Raw genomic sequence first — 20609 nt, forward strand, 5'->3', positions numbered from 1 at the left:
CCCAGGCTGGAGGGTATTCTTTTATGCCTATGGAACTCTTTATAAGTTTTTTTTTTAACATTTACTACACAGAATTGCAATTACGTTTTTATATGTTTGTATCTGATGCCAGGTGCTTCTCTGAGGAAAAGGAACTTCTGTTACACATCTCTATAATGCCAACATCTAGCACAGCTCCTGAAATGGAGCTGACTCTCTACAATCAGCTATTGAATTCATCTACCTCTCATCTACCAAATGTTTCTTCAGTGACTCGTTCATTGAGTAATGCATGCATTCATCAGTTCATTTATGCATTTATCTATCCACATTTGGGGGAGGAGAAAAGCAGATTATGGAATAAACTGTATTTCAGCAGCTATTCTGCACCAATACAATGCTAGGGACTTCACAAGCTACTTTCATTCTGCTTTATTTCTCAACAGAACCATATAAGGTATTGTTAACCTCATTTTGCAGAGAAAAGAACTCAGTCTCAGAGAGGTAAAGTAATTCACTCGAGGTCAAACAACTAAGAAGCGGCAGGGGCACTGCCCAGATCCGTGAGCCAAAGTGGAGGATATCTTTACGGAAAAGGTGTACAAACTGAGCCTTGAAGGCAATTCCCTGCACTGAAAATTGTATCACAAACCAGCCAAGACAGAGGTTTTCAAACTCTTCTTGGGACCATTAGATTTGGGTTGCTACTTGAGTTATAATCCTAACATTTCTGTTTCACATGGGTAAGAAATTCTGTCTCTTTGGGATACTATTTGTAATCTGTAAAACATGGATAGAATAACCCATGCCTTGTCTAAAATAGGGAGTCACTGTGAAGAGTAAGAATAAAGAAATAAAATTAACAACATAGAGTGAGTATCGACATACCCATTCTGATGACAGACATTAACAGCCTAAGGCACTAAACCACCACTTCCTGAGTGTAGGAAGATGAAGAGAATGGAATTTGACTCAAGTTTATACTCATTCTCTACAAAAAAACCATGGTGGACTTTAAAAAACATGTATCCGATAAAGGCACTTCCCCATGCACAACCCTCCCAGGACTTTCTACTGCACTAGGATATCACCCAAACGCCTGCCTTGGCCCAAAGGTCCTACGTGATCAACCCTTGCCCATCTCTGACCTCACCCCTTTCTACACACTGATCCATTTCTGAACCACAGCCACACTGGCCTCCTTTCTGTTTCTAGAACATGACCAAATCTGTTTCCATCTCAAGAGTTTTGCACCTCTTGGTTCCTCTGCCTGGAATATTTTTGCCCCCAGATGAGCACAAGGCTGGCTCCACCTCTTTAAGAAACCACACACATGACACTGTTTCAAAGAGGTCTTCTCCAATCACTCTCCCATCCACCTAACACATTTTCCTATGTATTTTCTCCAAAGCTCCTATCACTGAAACCACCTTTCTTCATGATCTTTATTTCCTAAGTCATCCCACCAGAATGTAAGAGGCAGGAAGGCCAAGGCCTTACGGGTCTTATTCATTGTGGTGCACATTCAATAAACTCGTTCTTGTTAAATCCACTTCCTTATTTTAATTCTCACTGTTGCCACTCTTGTCTAAAAATGTTCAAAGCTCTTCCACTGTTTACAGAATAAAGTTCAAATATTTTATCCTGACCTAAAGATGTATCATAACATGTTTAAAATCCTCCTTTCCAACTCAATCACTCCCCATTTATTGCCTTATATGTTCGTAAATTCAACCTTCAAAATTCATTTTCCCCTAGACACACCACTGTGCTTCTCCATCTCTGGCCCTTTCCCCACCTTATTTCCTCTCCCCAGAATTCCTTACATCATTTGTGTCTGTGGAAGGTCACATCCATAAGACAGTGACTCCAAGAACAGTAGTAATAATAGCTAACATTTATGGGGTGCTGATGATGTGCTGAGCCCAGGTCCACCTCTCCCCTCCTCTCTCCTCAGAACAAATCACATTGGTGGGTACTGTTGTTACCATCTCCATTATTCTAATGAGGAATCAATCACCGGAATGTTGGGTACCTTGCCCAAGGTCCCACAGTGGTAAAGCTCTAATACGGAGAAACCGGTGAAGCCATAAACTGAATCCAGAACACAGTCTTTCCCCAGAACACAGGGTCTGTGCACTTTTGCTATATGCTATACTCCTTCTCCTGTGCAGAAATAGGGCCTTGAGAATTGTGTAGTTTAGTACCCTAGTTATAGGGAGCTCGGTGATATCACATAAACTAGACCAAAAGCAGAGCTGGCACAAGGAACTAAACATACTCCCCATTATACCAACTACCGCCAATGTCACCTTTCCCATGAAGCCTCCCTTCGCCTTTCTCTTGAGGACCTTCTTGACAGCTCTCCCGGGAAGACATCATACATGCCTGTTGAGTCATTTTGTTCTTCTCCCTTTCTACCATCACGAATCTAATTCAGGAACCAACATCTCCTGCCTTGAGTCCTACTACTGCTTTCTCTTTGAAGGCAAAGACATCTCCTTCAATTACTTTTGTTATCCGCCAATGCATCTTTCACATGGGATCAAACAAACATTGCAAAACACAGCTCAGGCAACATCAGTACCTTAAAATCTTTAGGGACTCTTTATTCCCTACATGGCAGAGGTCAAATTATTAAAACCACACAACACCTACCTTACCTCCCTCTGCAGCTTCATTTCCCATCACCTCCATTTCTATCCTCTGCTCCACCTAAAGTAAACCCTATACTAAGCCCTTTGACTCTTCCTCCAAAACCCTTTCTTCTGCCATCCTCTATCCAATTCTTGATCACCTTTCACCTTCTAAAGTTATCTGTGCCCCCTCTCTTGCACATGGATGCATCTATGCATATACACAAATTATAGCACTTCTCTCAACATACTGAGGTTGCGTACTTGTCTTTTGCTCCAGTAGACTGTGAATTCCTTGAGAGTAGGAACCACGCCTGAGGCACTTGTGTTATCCCCGATCACTATCTGGGCAGGAAAGCTACACAGACAGAGGAATGTACCTAATCCAGGGAAGCCTTCCATTTCCCCCCTTTCCTTGTGCTCCCCATCTCAGAAAAGAGACATTAATGATCCAACTGGTCAGAATCTTGGCCCCTAGCTAGGCCAAGTTTATAAATAAGTGAAGGTACATGATATGACCCTCCTCTTCTCACTTCAGTGGGCTCATCATTTAGTCTCTTCCATCATGTAGCCCACCAGAGGCCCAACATATGGCTTACAGAAAGAAAGAGGCACTCAGTGAGGCTGGACCACATGCCACCACTCAGGCTTACCAGTGATCTTCATTAGAGAAAATCAGATATTGGCCTGACCAAGATACTTGCTGTATTTTATCATAAGTGTAGCTCCTTTGGGAAACTCGCACTGAAGAGAGATTTAAAGATTCAAGAATTCCTATATTCCCTAGAAAAAATCATCTAACTGTACCTAAACCTCAATTTTTCTTCAGGGTTCACTTATTAATAAAAGCAAAGGTGAATAAATCAATAAGTGTAGGACCAAAAAGAAGAGAAATGAAGAATAAAAGTGAAAGAAAATTAAGAAAACAAGCACATGTTTCGGGAAACTTTGGCTCCAGAATTGTACTCATCCTTCCGTAGAAGAACTAGAGCCCTGGCATGCCCAGTCCTAAAGACACTCCATGAGCCCGCAAGAGGGCAGAGACCAGCCCATGCTCCCCATTTCCAAGAGAGTGTGGTCCAGCTCCTTCCCATCTCTCTGTACCCAAGAGCAGCAGGCTCCATGTCTAGATTTTTTCGCCTGTTTGGTTTTCCACTGGCAGCTGTAGCAGCCAGTAATGGAAGCAACAAAGCACTCATTGTTGAAGATGTGTATAATCCATGGACTATTCTTTTTCTGTCTTCTTGTCCTCTGGCTCATAGGCACAATCCTTTTAGCCTTCATAGACATGGTTCACGTTTTTGCTGTAATGACAAATAAAACAATCAGGATCTCATAATTTCTTCAAATGTTTCCTACCTCACCATTCAACAGAAAATTCCATCAAAACAGATGGATTTAAAATTGTTTATAATCTAGGATAATAATGCACTGGATTTGATGTAGAGCTTCATCCTATCTTTCCCACTAACTAGTTGAGTGTTTACTGCAATCATTGTACCATTCAACGTTTAAGTTTTCATTTCTAAAAAGGGGACCATATTATCTGTCCTAGCCAACTAATAGATGATACAGGCATCAAGTTAGGTAATGCATACAAATTATGTTTTAACTGTATTATGCTCTGGAAATAACTTGAAAACTTAGAGACATGAGGAAGCTATATAAAAAACATAAACTTTGATTAATAAATGACTCAAACACACAGCTGCCTGCCTCTTCACTTTCTCCCCTTTCCCATATGGAATAAGTTAGGATTAGCCTCAATTAAGAATTATACAATTCCCCTTGGATGATAGCCCACTGGATCCTGGGGCCGGAACCTCCTTGCCTGCCTGCTTGCATCTCTCACAAACATCCTATCTTAATAAGTCTATTTCTTGCCCATCACTTTGTCTCTCGCTGAATTCCTTCTGCATGGAGACATAAAAACCTGAACCTCAGTAAGTCCAGACACCAGAGAATCTATGTTTGTAGATGGCGGAATAGAAGGACTGGAGCTCAACTTCTCTCCTAAAAACAACAAAATTCACAACTTAAGACTGAGCACTCTTCACCCAAATGGAACGGAAACCTTAAAAAAGATACCCTACTCCAGAAGAAAAAGAGGAGGCCACATCAAGAGGCAGGAGGGGCAATTTTGCGATATAAACAACCCCATACCTCCCAGGTGGGAAGCTCCACAGACTGGAAACTAACTGGTTCACAGAGACTCACCTACAGGAGTGAGAGTTCTGAGCCACACATCAAACTCTCGCATGTGGGGATCTGTCACTGGGAGAAAGAGCCCTGGAGCATCTGGCATCAAAGGCCAGTGGGGCTTGTGCGCAGGAGCTCCACGGGACTGGGGGAAACGGAGACCCCATTCTTAAAAAGCACACACAGACTTTCACGTGCACTGGGTCCCAGGGCAAAGCAAAGCCTCCATGGAAATCTAGGTCAAACCTGACCACAGTTCTTGGAGGACATCCTGAGAAAACAGGGGTGAACGTGGCTTGTTGTGAGGGAGGGACATTGAAAGCAAAGCTCTCGGGAATATTCAGCAGCAGTGCCTTTCTCTGGAGGTGGCCATTTTGGGAAAGTCTGGCCCCACCTGTCAGTCAGCTGTTGAGAAGCCCCAGGCCAAACAGGAATCCAGGTGGGATCACAGCCCTGCCCCTCAGTAAACAGGCTACCTAAAGACCCCTCAGGCACACAGCTGCCTCTAATCCCATCCAGAGACTAAGCCCCACCCAACAGGGGGATAGGAATCGGCTCCACCTACCAGGAGGCAGGGCTTCAGACTATACTACAAAGCAACAATCATCAAAACCACGTGGTACTGGCACAAAGACAGAAAGATAGATCAGTGGAACAGGATAGAAAGCCTAGAATTCAACCCATGCACCTACAGCCAACTCATCTATGACAAAGGAGGCAAGGATATACAATGGAGAAAAGACAGCCTGTTCAATAATTGGTGCTGAGAAAACTGGACAGCCACATGGAAAAGCATGAAATTTGAACACTCCCTAATACTCTATGACATAAATGACAGCAACATCTTCTCAGACCCACCTCTTAGAGTATTGACAACAAAAACTAAAATAAACAAATGGGACCTAATCAAACTGAAAAGTTTCTGCACAGCAAAGGAAACCCTAAACAACACAAAAAGACAACCCCCAGAATGGGAGAAAATATTTGCAAGTGAATCGACTGACAAGGGATTCATCTCCAAAATTTATAAACACCTTCTGCAGCTCCATACCAAAAAAACAAACAACCCCATCAAAAAATGGGCAGAAGATCTAAACAGACAGTTCTCCAAAGAAGACATACAGATGGCCAAAAAGCACATGAAAAGATGTTCAACATCACTCGTTATTAGAGAGATTCAAATCAAAACCACTATGAGGCACCACCTTACACCAGCCAGAATGGCCATCATCCAAAAGTCACAAACAGTAAGCGCTGGAGAGGGTGTGGAGGAAAAGGAACACTAGTACACTGTTGGTGGGATTGTAAATTGGTGCAACCACTGTGGAAAGCAGTATGGAGATTTATCAGAAAACTAAACACAGAACTACCATTTCATCCAGCAATCCCACTGCTGGGCATCTCCCCAGAGAAAACCATGACTCGCAAAGACACATGTACTCCAATGTTCACTGCAGCAGTATTTGCAATAGCCAAGATATGGAAACAACCTAAATGTCCATTGACAGAGGAGTGGATCAAGAAGATGTGGTACACATACACAATGGAATATTACTCAGCCATTAAAAAGAACGAAATACCAGCATTTTTTGCAACATGGATGGACCCAGAAACTATCATGTTAAGTGAAGCCAGCCATACAATGACACACCAAAATCAAATGCTTTCACTGACATGTGGAATCTGAAAAAAGGACAGACTGAACTTCTTTGCAGATCAGATACTGACTCACAGACACTGAAAAACTTATGGTCTCCAGAGGAGACAGTTTGGGGGTTGGGGGATGTGCTTGGGTTATGGGAAGGAAATCCTGTGAAATTGGATTGTTACGATCATTTTACAACTACAGATGTGATAAATTCATTTGAGAAAGAGAGAGAGAGAGAGAGAGAGAGAGAGAGAGAGAGAGAAAGAAAGAAAGAAAGAAAGAAAGGAAGAAAGGAAGGAAGGAAGGAAGGAAGGAAGGAAGGAAGGAAGGAAGGAAGGAAGGAAGGAAGAAAGAAAAGAATTATACAGCATTCAAAACAGCAATGGCGGAGTTCCCATCGTGGCACAGCAGAAACAAATCCAGCTAGGAACCATGAGATTGCCAGTTCAATCCCTGGCCTCGCTCAGTGGGTTAAGGATCCGGTGTTGCTGTGAGTTGTGCTATGTGTCTCAGACAAGGCTCAGATCTGGCATGGCTGTGGCTGTGGCACAGGCCGGCAGCTACAGCTCCGATTGGATCCCTAGCCTGGGAACCTCCATATGCCATGGGTGTGGCCCTAAAAAAAAACAAAACAAAAAAATAGCAATGACTGAAACAGACTTTCTTTTACCATTAGTTTTTTTTTTTTTTCCTTTTTAGGGCCACACCTGCAGCATATGGAAGTTCCAGGCTAGGAGTTGAATAGGAGCTGCAGCTGACAGCCTATGCCACAGCCACAGCAACACCAGATCCAAGCTGCATCTGCAACCTACACAGCTTGCAACCACACTGGATCCTTAACCCATATGATGAGGCCAGGGATTGAACCCACATCCTCATGGATGCTAGTGGAGTTCTTAACCTGCTGAGCCACAACAGAAACTCCTATTTTTTTTTAATTTTTAGTAACAAAAATATCTCAAAGGTAAAAAGAACACATTACATCATATGCTAACTTTACAATTTCATTAAGAAGCCAGATATCTTCCACCTTGCTATTCCACTGTAGCACAGGTTCCAAAGTGAGTTCATATTTTTAAAAGAGGTAAACTGAACTTCTAGATACAAAAAATACATTGCTGGGGTTAAGAGCAAATTACACACTGCAGAGGAAAACATGAGAATTTGAGATTTGGTGGTGATGGGAGTGGAGAACAAGACAGAAATGAACTGTAGAACAATTATAAGCATTCTAATATAAATATGACTAGAGTTCCTGGAAGAGAGGAGGGTGAATGTAAAAAAAGAAACAAAAAACAATAGCAAAAACAACAACAACAACAAAAAAAAAAAAAACAGTGTCTGAAGAATAAATGGCTAAAAAATTTCCCAATTTGATGAAAACTGTAAAGTCACAGACCAAGAAGCACAATAAACCCCAAGGAAAAGGCACATACAGAAAACTACAAAATATATAATACCCAAGATGCATATAAACACTGATAAAAATCTCAAAACCAGCCAGAGAGGAAGACACATTACATCTAGAGGAATAAGGATAAGAATGATTTCTTATGACAGGAGGAAGATGGCAGAGTAGTAGGACAAGAGGCTCACCTATTCCCACAAACACACTGAGAATGCATCTACTTGTGGAACTATTTGCACAAAAAAATTTGCTGAACACTGAAAAAAGATCTCAGGATTAAGACAGAACAAGAAAAACGTCACGAAACTGGATAGGACGAAAGAAGGAAGAAAGAAGAAAAAGAAGAGGAAAGAAACAAAATGGGACCTGCACCCCTAGGAAGGAGCCGGAGAAAGGAAAAGCTCCTGCACCCTGGGAAGGTCCCCCCCCCCAACCACAAGGAGAACAGCTGGGACAGATGAGGAACTTTAGAGTATTAGAGGGGAAGACAGCAACCCTGTGACGCAGTTAAAATGTAAACAATCCTCCTCAAAGGGTCAGTGCTATGGCAAGGTAAGTGCCACGGCCACCAGCAACTGTATGCGCATGCCAGCAAGTGTCAGGAACTAAAACTCCGGCTTTAGAGATCAGACTTAAAGAGACAGCTGGGGCTGGCTATGTGGGAACAAACAGGTCGGCTGCATGGAAACAGCCTGGAGGGACTAAAGTATAGGGTAACCACACTTGAAGGCGTAAGCTGAGGCAGCCCAGCAGGGTTTAGAGGCTGGGCACTACTGTTTGGGCGTGCTGGAAGGAAGGGGAAAGATCCACCATTACAGCCTTGCTCCTTGTGCAAGCTCTCAGGCTGTAGGACACTGCTTCAGCTCTGGGAGCTACCCAGCAGCAGCTGTTCCCTAGCAACAGCTAGGGAGCAGCCCTGCCCTTAAGGCTACAGAGAACTTGGAGCAAGTAGAGTAACCACCTGGGTGAATAACATGAGCTCCACAGTTCCTGCCAGTGGCCTTGCAGGGGCCTGTGCTGGCAGTTGTTCCTTTCATACCAAAGGAGCTGCAAGAGGCCTGCTGGTGCACATTTCCTGCAGAAGCCACAAAGTGCCCAACCAGAAAAGCACAAGCTCTGCCAGCAGCCTTGCAGGAGCCCTTTCTGCCCCAAAGGAGCAGGGAGAGGGCCAATGGTGCATGTTCCTTATGGGAGCCACAAACTGCCCAGCCATAGAAAGGCACAAACTCTGAAGCTCCTGCCAGTGGCCCCGCAGAGGTCTGAGCCAGTGGTACTCCTTCCAAAGGAGCCGTGAGAGGCCCACTGGTCCACATTCTTAACCATGGCAGCTATAGACAGCCTGCAGGCAGGCAAGCTGGGGGAGGAATCCCCAGAAGTGCAAGTCCTGCAGCTACAGAGAGAGCCTTTTAGCAACAGTTCTGGAGCAGCCCCTTGGAGATATAGAGAGATATTCCCAGAGCGGCCAAACAAGGGGAGTGACTACAGATGGCACCAGCTCCTACAGTTACAGAGAGCAGTCCCAAGAGCCTCCAAGGCAAAGGGAGGGGCTGCAGGAGCAGCAGCTGACATTGCCAGCTACAGGAAATAGTCCTGAGAGCTACCTGGTAGGAGGAGGGGCCACAGGAGCCATTGCTGTGCCCACATACTACAAAAGCAATCCTGTGAACTGTGAGTCACTGCCACCTCCCTCAGAGACTCCATTCCTAGCAGCCACCCAGCTCCAGGAGAGGCAGTTTGATACCGCTGCTCCCATCACACACTCCAGGTATACATGAACTACTACCACCTCTGAGAACTCCAGAACTGGGCACCTGCTGCTGCAGCTACATACCTGCTGTCAAGGGGACAATAAACAGAAAGGTAGATATTATGAGATGATAAAGAAGTAGCTTTCAGACAAAGGAACAAGAAAAAACACACAAAACAACTAACTGATGAAGAGATAGGCAATCTACCCAAAAAAGAAGTTGTGATGATAGTGTAGATGATCCAAGATATTGGAAAAGAAGGGAGACACAGATGGAAAAGTTAAAAGAAGTGTTTGACAAAGAGCTAGACGATTTAAAGATCAGGTAAACTAAGATGAACAGCACGATATCCAAAGTGAAAAATACATCAGAAGGAATCAATAGCAGGATAACAGAGGAACAAGATGGATAGGTGATATAGAAGACAGAGTGGTGGAAATCACTGCCATAGAAAAGAATAAAGAAAAAAGAATGAAAAGAACTAAGAGACCTCTGGGACAACATTAAACATGCCAACATACACATCATAGGAGTTCCATAAGGAGAAGAGAGAAAGAGCCAGAAAAAAAAATTTGAAGATATTAGAGTTGAAAATGTCCCTAATATGGGAAAGGAAACACTCAAGTTGAGGAAGCACAGAGAATCCCATACAGAATAAGTCCAAGGAGAAACACAGCGAGACACCTAATAATCAAACTGACAAAAATTAAATACAAAGAAAAAATATTAAAAGCCACAAAGGAAAAGCAACAAATAACATACAAGGGAACCCCCATAAGGATAACAGCTGCTTTTTCAGCAGAAACTCTACAAGCCAGAAGGGAGTGGCAAGATATATTTGAGGTGATTAAGAGGAGGAACCTGGAACCAAGATTTCTCTACCCAGCAAAGCTCTCATTCAGATATGATGGAGAGATTGAAAAAGCTTTTCAGACAATTTTACTAAGAGAATTCAGCACCTCCAAACCAGCTCTACAACAACTACGAAAGGAACTTCTCTAAGCAGAAAAGGAAAAGCCACAGTCAGAAATGAGTATTACAAATGAAAAAGCTCACTGGTGCAAAGATAATATGAAAGTAGAAAAGCACCCACTGAAAAATATGATATCAAAACTAGCAAGCATAAGACAAATGCAGAACACTGGAAATGCATTTAAAATTAAGAGACCAGCAATCAGAAACAATTCTGCACACATATAAATGGTTATATCAACATATAATGGGAACCACAAATCAAAAAACTATAATGGACACACACACATAAAATAAAAGCAATCTAAATATAACATTAAAAATGGTCAGCAGGAGTTCCCATCGTGGCACAGTGGTTAACGAATCCGACTAGGAACCATGAGGTTGCGGGTTCGGTCCCTGCCCTTGCTCAGTGGGTTAGGGATCTGGCGTTGCCATGAGCTGTGGTGTAAGTTGCAGACGCGGCTCGGATCCCACGTTGCTGTGGCCCTGGCATAGACTGGTGGCTACGGCTCCAATTAGACCCCTAGCCTGGGAACCTCCATATGCCATAGGAACGGCCCAAGAAATGGCAAAAAGACCAAAAAAAAAAAAAAAAAGGTCAGCAAATCACAAGAGAAGACAACAAAAGAGGAAGGGAAGAAAAAGACCCAAATTTTCAACCCCCCAAAATTAATAAAATGGCAATAAGTACATACTTATATGTAATTATATTCATAAATGGATTAAATGCTCCAACTAAAAGACACAAACTGGCTGAATGGATACAAAAACAAGACCCATATATATGCTGTTTACAAGAGACCCACTTCAGATATAAGAACACATACAGACTTAAAGTGAGGGGATAGAAGAAAGTATTATATGCAAATAGAAAACATGGAAAAGTGGAAGTAGAAATACTCATATCCGAGTTCCCGTCGTGGCGCAATGGTTAACGAATCCGACTAGGAACCATGAGGTCGCGGGTTCGGTCCCTGGCCTTGCTCAGTGGGTTAAGGATCCGGTGTTGCCGTGAGCTGTGGTGTAGGTTGCAGACGCGGCTCGGATCCCACATTGCTGTGGCTCTGGCGTAGGCTGGCGGCTACAGCTCTAATTAGACCCCTAGCCTGGGAACCTCCATATGCCACGGGAGCAGCCCAAGAAATAGCAAAAAAGACAAAAAAAAAAAAAGAAATACTCATATCAAGAGTTCCCATCATGGCTCAGCAGTAATGAACCCAACTAATATCCATGAGGATGCAAATACACCACAAAAAAAAAAATACAGGCCAATATCACTGATGAACATAGATGCAAAAATCCTCAACAAAATACTAGCAAACCATATACAAATATATATTTAAAAAATCATACACCATGATCAAGTAGGATTTATCCCAGGGATGGAAGGATACTTCAATATATGCAAATTTATCAATGTAATATACCACATAGAAAAACTGAAAAATAAAAACCATATGATCATCTCAATAGATACAGGAAAAGCTTTTAACAAAATTCAACACTCGTTCCTGATAAAAACTCTTCAGAGAGTGGGCATAGAGGGGAACCACCTCAATATAATAAATGCCATTTATGACAAACCCACAGCTAACATCATTCTCAATGGTGAAAAACTGAAATAGTGATATATTCCACTAATACCAGGAAAAAGACAAAGATGCCCACTTTCACAACTGTTATTCAACATAGTTTTGGGGAGTTCCCATTATGGCACAGCAGAAACGAATCTAACTAGGAGACATGAGTTTGCAGGTTCAATCCCTGGCCTTGCTGAGTGGGTTAAGGATCCAGCATTGCCATGAGCAGCAGTGTAGGTTGCAGACATGGCTTGGATCTGGCATTGCTGTATCTGTGGTGTAAGCCAGCAGCTACAGCTTCACTTCGACCCCTAGCCTGGGAACCTCCACATGCCATGGGTGCAGCTCTCAAAAGACAAAAAGACAAAAACAAAACAAAAAAAAAAAAAAAACATAGTCTTGGAAATCCTAGCCATGGCAATCAGAGAAGAAAAATAAATAAATGCAGTCCAAATTAGAAAAGAGGTAAAACTATCACTGTTTGATGACATGATACTATAACTAGAAATTCCTAAAGACACTACCAGAAAACTATTAGAGCTCATCAATGAATTTGGTAAAGTTGCATAATACAAAATTAATACACAGATATAGATTGCATTTCTATATACTAACAATAAAATCTGAGAAAGAGAAATTAGGGAGACCATTCCTTTTTACAATCATATCAAAAAGAATATAATACCTAAGAATAAACCTACCTAAAGAAACAAAAGACCTGTACTTGGAAAACTATAAGATTTTTTGAAAGAAATCAAAGATGACACAAACAGATGGAAAGCTATACCATGCTTTTGGCCTAGAAGAATCAATATTGTCAAAATAACTATACTATCCAAGACAATCTACAGATTCAATGCAATTCCTATCAAACTACCAAGGACATTCTTCACAGAACTAGAAAAATACACTTTAAAAATTTTATGGAAACACAAAAGACCCCAAATAGCCAGCAATATCAAAAAGAAAAGTTAGAACTGGAGAAATCAAGCTCCCTGTCTTCAGAGTAGACTCCAAAGCTACAGGCATCAAAACAGTATGGTGCTAGCACCAAAAAAAAAAAAAAAGTACAGATCTATGGAACAGGATAGAAAGCCCAGAAATAAACCCATGCACCTATGGTCAACTAATCTATGACAAAGGAAGCAAAAACATACAACAGAGGAAAGACAGTCTTCTTCAATAAGTGGTGCTGGGAAAACTAGACAGCTACATGTAAAAGAATGAAATCAGAACATTCTCTAACACCATACACAAAAATAAACTCGAAATAGATTAAAGACATAAATGATAAGTCCAGATACTATAAAACTCTAGAGGAAAATATAGGCAGAATGCTATTTGACCTAAATCACAGCAACATCTTGTTTGACATGCCTCCTAGAATAATGACAATAAAGACAAAAATAAACCAATGGGACCTGGTTAAAATTTGCTTTTGCACAGCAAAGGAAACCATAAACAGAATGAAAAGACAACCCACTGAATGGTAGAAAAATCTTTGCAAACAATGCAATCGACAAAGGCTTCATCTCCAAAATATACAAACAATTCATACAACCCATAAACAAAAAAAACAAACAAACTAATTGAAAAACGGGCAGAAGACCTAAAGAGACATTTCTCCAAATAAGACATACAGATGGCCAGCATGCACATGAAAAAATGCTCAACATCACTAATTATTAGAGAAATGCAAATCAAAACTACAATAACGCAGAAGGATCAAGATGGCAGAGGCGTAAGACATGGCACTCACCTTCTTCCACAAACACATCAAAAAAAAAAAAAAACTATATGTAGAACGATTCACACAGAACATCTACTGAATGCTGGCAGAAGACCTTAAACCTCCAAAGGCAAGAAACCCTCCACATTACTGCATAGAACAAAAGGAAAAAAGAGAGCGAGAAAAGGACTCAGAATGGAACTAGCACCACTGATAGGGAGCTATGAAAGAAGAAAGGAACCCACACCCTGGGAAGCCACCTAACTGACGGGCAGATCAGCCAAGACAGAGGTACCTTGAAGTCACGGAGAAAAGGGCAGCAGCTGGACTAAGGAGGGCAAAGCAGAGTGAAAGCCACGCAGACCATCTGCACCACTGCCCCTGGACACCACAGCCTGAGATGCTCGGCAGGGGCTGGGCACTGAGACTCAGGCTCCAGAGGTCAGTTCCGGGGAGGGAACTAGGATTGGCTGTATGGGGACAGCCCAAGGGGCTAGGGAACAGTGCGCCACAGGCTGGGGAGCCAAATGCCACAGGCTGGGATGCGAAACACCACAGCCGAGGGAACCTGTGCCCACAGGAGAAGCAAGGCACCATTGCTGGGGAGGGCGAGAGGAGGAGGGGTGGACTGCCTTAAGAATCTCTTTCCCTGCACACGCACAACTCTCAGAGGGCAGGGTACCTCTGGCACAGGCTACAGGTGGTGAGGTGCCAAGTGTGTGGGCTACCGGTGACCAGGCACCTCTTCTGTGGCCTAAGGGCAGCAGGGGGTTAAGCGTGATGCAGCCCCTCTTTCATGATCTACAGGCAGTGGGGACAAACCACAGCAGTCATCCAAGACACCAGAGGTGGGCATGGCCTGAAACCACTAGGCATCTGTAAACAGGCACCACCTGCAGCCCCAGTCACCTCAGAGGTTGGCAGAGAAGAGAGCACTGCAACCGAGCACCACCAATTATTGCTCTCACACCCCGGAACACACCCTCCCTGCTGCTGCCACTGCCAAGGACTCAGGGAGCCACCAACACATGACTGATCACTGTCACTTCCCAGGGCCCTGCAACTAGGAACAGCCTGTGCTACCTTCCCGCGGGTCGTTGCCACTGTCAAGGGCCCAGCAACCAGGAACTGGCTGCTAGTCTTGCCCATTACCTCCATCTCCCTGGAAGCATGCACAGCACACTAAAAATAAAAAGTAAGCCCTAACAAAATACCCAGGGGCACTCAAGCATATAAATAGCCCTCCAAGACTACATTAGTTGTTTTCCCAAAACTCACAGAATAAGAAAAATATAAGCAAAATGATGACGCTCAGCAACCATTCCCAACTAAAAGAACAGGAGAATTCTTTCATGAGGGAGCTAACAATGAAACAGACCTCTGCATTCTAGCAGACACCAAATTCAAAAAGGAGATAGTGAAAATACTGAAGGACTTAAGACTGAATATGAAAGAATTGAGAGCAGATATGAACAGTAATGCAGATTACTTAGAAAGGAACTAGAAAATACAAGGAGGAGCCAAGAAAAATTAAAAAAAAATTCATCTGCAGTGACATGAGCTGAGCTATAGGCAGTAAAGAGGAGAATGAATAATGCAGAAGAATGAATTAGTGACTTGGTAGATAGAATAATGGAAATCACCCAATCAGGACAGCAGACAGAAAGCCAAAGGAAAACACACAAAAGCAATATAAGAGATCTATGGGATAATATAAAGCAGACCAATCTATGCATAATAGGGATTCCAGAAGGAGAAGAAAAAGGGGACTGAAAATATATTTGAAGCCTTTAAAAAACTTGTGGTTTCCAAATGAGACAGATTGGGGGGTGGGGGGGATGTGCTGGGGGTTTGGGTTGGAAATGCTATAAAATTTGGTTGTAAGGATTGATGTACAACTATAAATGTAATTGAGTAATAAAACAATGCTATAGGACAAAAAAAAAAGAAAAAATATAAGCAGAAGAAAAAGAAAAGAAAATATATTTGAAGAAATTACGGTTGAAAACTTTCCAAATCTAACAGAAATAGATACCAAGACACAGGAAGCACAGAGGGCCCCAAACAAGTTGAACCCAAAGAGGCCCACACCAAGATGTATTATAATACAAACGGCAAAAGTTAAAGATAAAGAGAGGATTCTAAAGGCAGCAAGAGAAAAACAAAGAGTTAATTATAAAGGAACCCTCATAAGGCTATCAGCTGATTTATCTACAGAAACACTACAGGCCAGAAGAGAGTGGCAAGATATATTCAAAGTTCTAAAAGGGAAAAATTTTCACCCTAGAAAAATCCACTCAGCAAGAATATCATTTAAAAATAGGAGAAATAAACATGTTCTCCAACAAACAAAAGCTAAAGAGTACAGCAATACTAAACCCATTCTAAAAGAAATGTTGAAAGGGCTCCTCTAAATAAAAAAGAAGCAAGAAGAAACAGAATAGGATGGAAGAAATAACTGGAAAGCAATCACTTAAATAAGCCAGTATACAGATCCAAAACAAAAAAAAAAACCTATTGTAAAAGTGATGTTAAAACACAAGGAACAGCAAAAGGGCAAACATGAAGATGTTAAAAAAGGATATCAAAATGATAAAATGTGGGGAAGGAAAGTAAGAAAATCTAGACTCTTTTTTTTTTTTGGAATGTGTTTGAGCCTATATGACTATCAGACTAAAGCAAATAGATATAGGAAGGGGTTAACACACTTGAAAAACAGGGTAAACACAAATAAAAACAAACATTACATTCACAAAAACTAAAAAAAAGGAGGAAATGAGCATAAAATAAAAGGAAATCATTCAACCAAAAAAAGAAAGGAACAAAGGAGAAACACAGAATCAACTGGAAAACAAGGTTTAAAATGGCAATAAATATGTATTTATCAATAACTACCTTAAATGCCAATAAACTGAATGCTCCAATCAAAAGACACAGAGTAGAAGATTGGATAAAAAAGCAAGAGCCTACAATATGCTGCCTAAAAGACTCACCTTAGGGCAAAGGACACATATAAATTGAAAGTGAGGGGATAGAGAAAGAGTTTACATGTGAATGGAAAAGAGAGGAAAGCAGGAGCTGCAATATTCATATCAGACAAAACAGACTTTAAAACGAAGGCTCAGCAGAAACAAATCTGACTAGCATTCATGAGGATGCGGGTTTGATCCCTGGCCTTGCTCAGCGGGTTAAGGACCTGGAGTTGCCATGAGCTGTGGTGTAGGTCATAGACACGGCTTGGATCCCATGTCGCTGTGGCTGTGGTGTAGGTCACCAACTACAGCTCTGATTTGACCTCTAGCCTGGGAACCTCCATATGCCCCAGTGCAGCCCTAAAAGGAAAACAAAGAAAAAACAAACAAACAAAAAATGAAAGCCATAAAGAAAAAGAAGGACACTATTTAAAGATAAAAGGATCCATTTAAGAAAAGGATATTATAATTGTCAATATACATGCCCCTAATATAGAAGCACCAGGATACATAAAACAAATACTAACAGACATAAAAGGGGAAATTGATGGGAATACAATCATAGTAGGGGACTTTAACACCCCACTCACATCAATGGACAGATCCTCTAGACAGAAAATCAATAAGGCAACAGAGATCCTAAATGACACAACAGAAAAGACTTAATTGACATTTCCAGGACATTACATCCAAAAAAATCAGAATATACATTCTTCTCAAGTGCACATTGAACATTCTCAAGGATTAAACCACATACTGGGGCACAAAACTAACCCCAATAAATTTAAGAGTATCGAAATTATTTCAAGTATCTTCTCTGACCACAATGACATTAAACTAGAAATATAGACCCACAGGAAAAGATATGAGAAAAAACTGACTACATGGAGATGATACAACATGCTACTGAAAAACTAATGTGTCAACAAGGAAATCAGAATGGAAATTAAAGAATACCTAGAGACAAATTCTAGGTATTCTAATGAAAACACAACCACTCAAAATCTGTGGGATGCCACAAAAGCAGGGCTTAGAGCAAAGTTTGTAGCGATATAGGGCTTCCTCACAAAAGAAGAAAAATCTCAAACTGACAACTTAACCCCCACCTAAGAGAATTAGAAAAAGAAGAACAAACAAAACTTAAAGTCAGCAGAAGGAAGGAAATCACAAAGATCCAAGAGGAAATCAATAAAAGGGAGATTCAAAAAAACAGAAAAAAAAATCAACAAAACCAAGAGCTGTTTCTTTGAAAAGGTAAAGAAAATTGACGAACCTCTGGCCAGACTAACCAAGAAGAGGAGAGAAAGAACTCAAATAAACAAAATAAGAAATGAAAAAGGAGAAATCTCAGTGGACACTGCAGAAATACCAAAAAACATAAAATGATACGATGAACAATTACATGCCAACAAATTGGACACACTAGAAGAAACGGACAATTTTCTAAAGACTTACGGCCTGCCAAAACTGAATCAAGAAGAAATAGGTCGGAGTTCCTGTCATGGTGCAGCAGAAACGAATCTGACTAGGAACCATGACATTGCGAGTTCAATTCCTAGCCTTGATCAGTGAGTTAAGGATCTGATGTTGCCATGAGCTGTGGTGTAGGTCAAAGACGCAGCTTGGATCTGGCATTGCTGTAGCTCTGGCGTAAGCTGGTGGCTACAGCTCCGATTGGACCCCTAGCCTGGGAACCTCCATATGTCACAAATGCAGCCCTAAAAAGACAGAAAGACCAAAAAAAAAGGAAGAAGAAGAAATCAATCAACTGAACAGACTGATCACTAGAAATGAAACTGAGTATGTAATAAAAATACTCCCTACAATAAAAAGTCCAGAACTAGATGGCTTCACAGGCAAATCCTACCAAATATACAAAAAGGAACTTATACCCATCCTCCTTAAACTTTTCCAAAAGACTGAAGAAGAAGGAACACTCCCAAAGACCTTCTATGACGCCACCATCACCCTAATTCCAAAACCAGACAAAGATATCACCAGAAAAGAAAACTACAGGCCAATATTTTTGATGAATATAAAATCACCAGAAAGAAAACTACAGGCCAATATTTTTGATGAATATAAGCACAAAAATTCTCAACAAAATTTTAGCCAAACAAATCCAACAACATATAAAAAAGATCATACACCACAACCAAGTGGGATTCATCCCAGGTTCACAAGGATGGTTCAACATATGCAAATCAACGTCATACACTACATTAACAAAAGAAAAGTCAAAAACCACATGATCATTTCAATAGATGCAGAAAAAGCATTTGACAAAGTCCAACATCCATTCATGATCAAAGCTCTTACCAAAGTGGGTATAAACAGAACATACCTTAACATAATAAAAGCCATTTACAACAAACCCACAGCAAATATAATACTCAATGGAGAAAAGCTGAAAACCTTCCCACTAAAATCTGGAACAAGACAAGGATGACCACTCTCACCACTGTTACTCAACATAGTATTGGAAGCTCTACCCACAGCAATCAGACAAACAAAAGAAATAAAAGGTATCCAAATTGGAAGAGAAGAGGTAAAACTGTCACTGTATGCAGATGACATGATACTATATATAGAAAACCCTAATGACTCCACACAAAAACTACTCAAACTGACCAATGGATTCAGCAAAGTATCAGGATACAAGATTAACACTCCAAAATCGGTTGCATTTCTGTATACTAAAAATGATTATTACAAAAGGAATATAAAAATATATTACCTTTTAAAATTGCACCCCCAAAAAATAAATACCTAGGAATAAACCTAAGGAGGTGAAAGCCTTACATGCTGACAACTATAAAACATTAATCAAGGAAATTAAAGAGGATTCAAAGAAATGGAAAGATATTTCAGGCTCCTGGACTGGAAGAATTAATACTGCTAAAACGGCCCCACTACCCAAAGCAATCTATGGATTCAATGTGATCCCTATCAAATTACCCATGATATTTTTCACAGAACTAGAACAAACAATCCAAAAGCTTATACATAACCACAAATGACCCAGAATTGCCAAAGCAAACCTGAGGAACAAAAACCAAGCAGGAAGCATAACTCTCCCAGACTTCAGACAATATTACAAAGCTACAGTAATCAAAACAATGTGGTACTGGTACCAAAACAGACAGACAGACCAATGGAAGAGAATAAAGAACCCAGAAATAAACCCAGACACCTATGGCCAATTAATCTTCGACAAAAGAGGCAAGAATATAAAATGGCAAAAAGTCTCTTCAGCAAGTGGTGCTGGAAAAACTGGAGAGCTGCATCTAAATCAATGAAACTGGAACACACCCTCACACCATGCACAAAAATAAACTCAAAATGGCTTAAAGACTTAAACATAAGACAAGACACAATAAAACTCCTAGAAGAGAACAGCAAAATATTGACATCAAACATCAATCATACAAATGTTGTCTTAGGTCAGTCTCCCAAGGCAGCAGAAAGAAAAACAAAAATAAAGCAATGGGGCCTAATTAAACTTACGAGCTTTTGCACAGCAAAAGAAATCACAAAAAAAAAAAAAAGACAACCTATGAAATGGGAGAAAATAGTTTAAAATGATGAAACTGACAAGGGATTAATATCTAAAATATATTAACAACTTATATAATTCAACAACAAAAAAACCAACAACCCAACTGAAAAATGGGCAGAAGACCTGAATAGACATTTCTACAAAGAAGGTATACAGATGGATAAGAGATACACGAA

General features: G+C 41.0%; 1 protein-coding gene across 5 annotated transcripts in view; it reads right to left on the minus strand.

Annotated features, from left to right (window-relative positions):
- Positions 1 to 20609, minus strand: part of LOC100511652 (glycerophosphodiester phosphodiesterase domain-containing protein 4) — an 882168-nt gene that overhangs the window by 126562 nt on the left and 734997 nt on the right. For 4 of the 5 annotated variants that reach the window (XM_084975426.1, XM_084975423.1, XM_084975422.1 and 1 more), the window contains exon 2: positions 3720 to 3919. The exons of the other annotated variant lie outside the window; for it this stretch is intronic. In XM_084975426.1, coding sequence (XP_084831552.1) covers positions 3720 to 3905 — 186 coding nt within the window. In that variant the 5' untranslated portion in view covers positions 3906 to 3919. The remainder of the gene's footprint in view (positions 1 to 3719; positions 3920 to 20609) is intronic. 5 annotated transcript variants of the gene reach the window in all.

This window comes from Sus scrofa, chromosome 9 (assembly GCF_054392235.1).
Source record: "Sus scrofa isolate SSC_HxYL_T2T_F1_AM1 chromosome 9, Sscrofa_HxYL_maternal_Yorkshire_Landrace_v2.0, whole genome shotgun sequence".
Classification (NCBI taxonomy): domain Eukaryota; kingdom Metazoa; phylum Chordata; class Mammalia; order Artiodactyla; family Suidae; genus Sus; species Sus scrofa.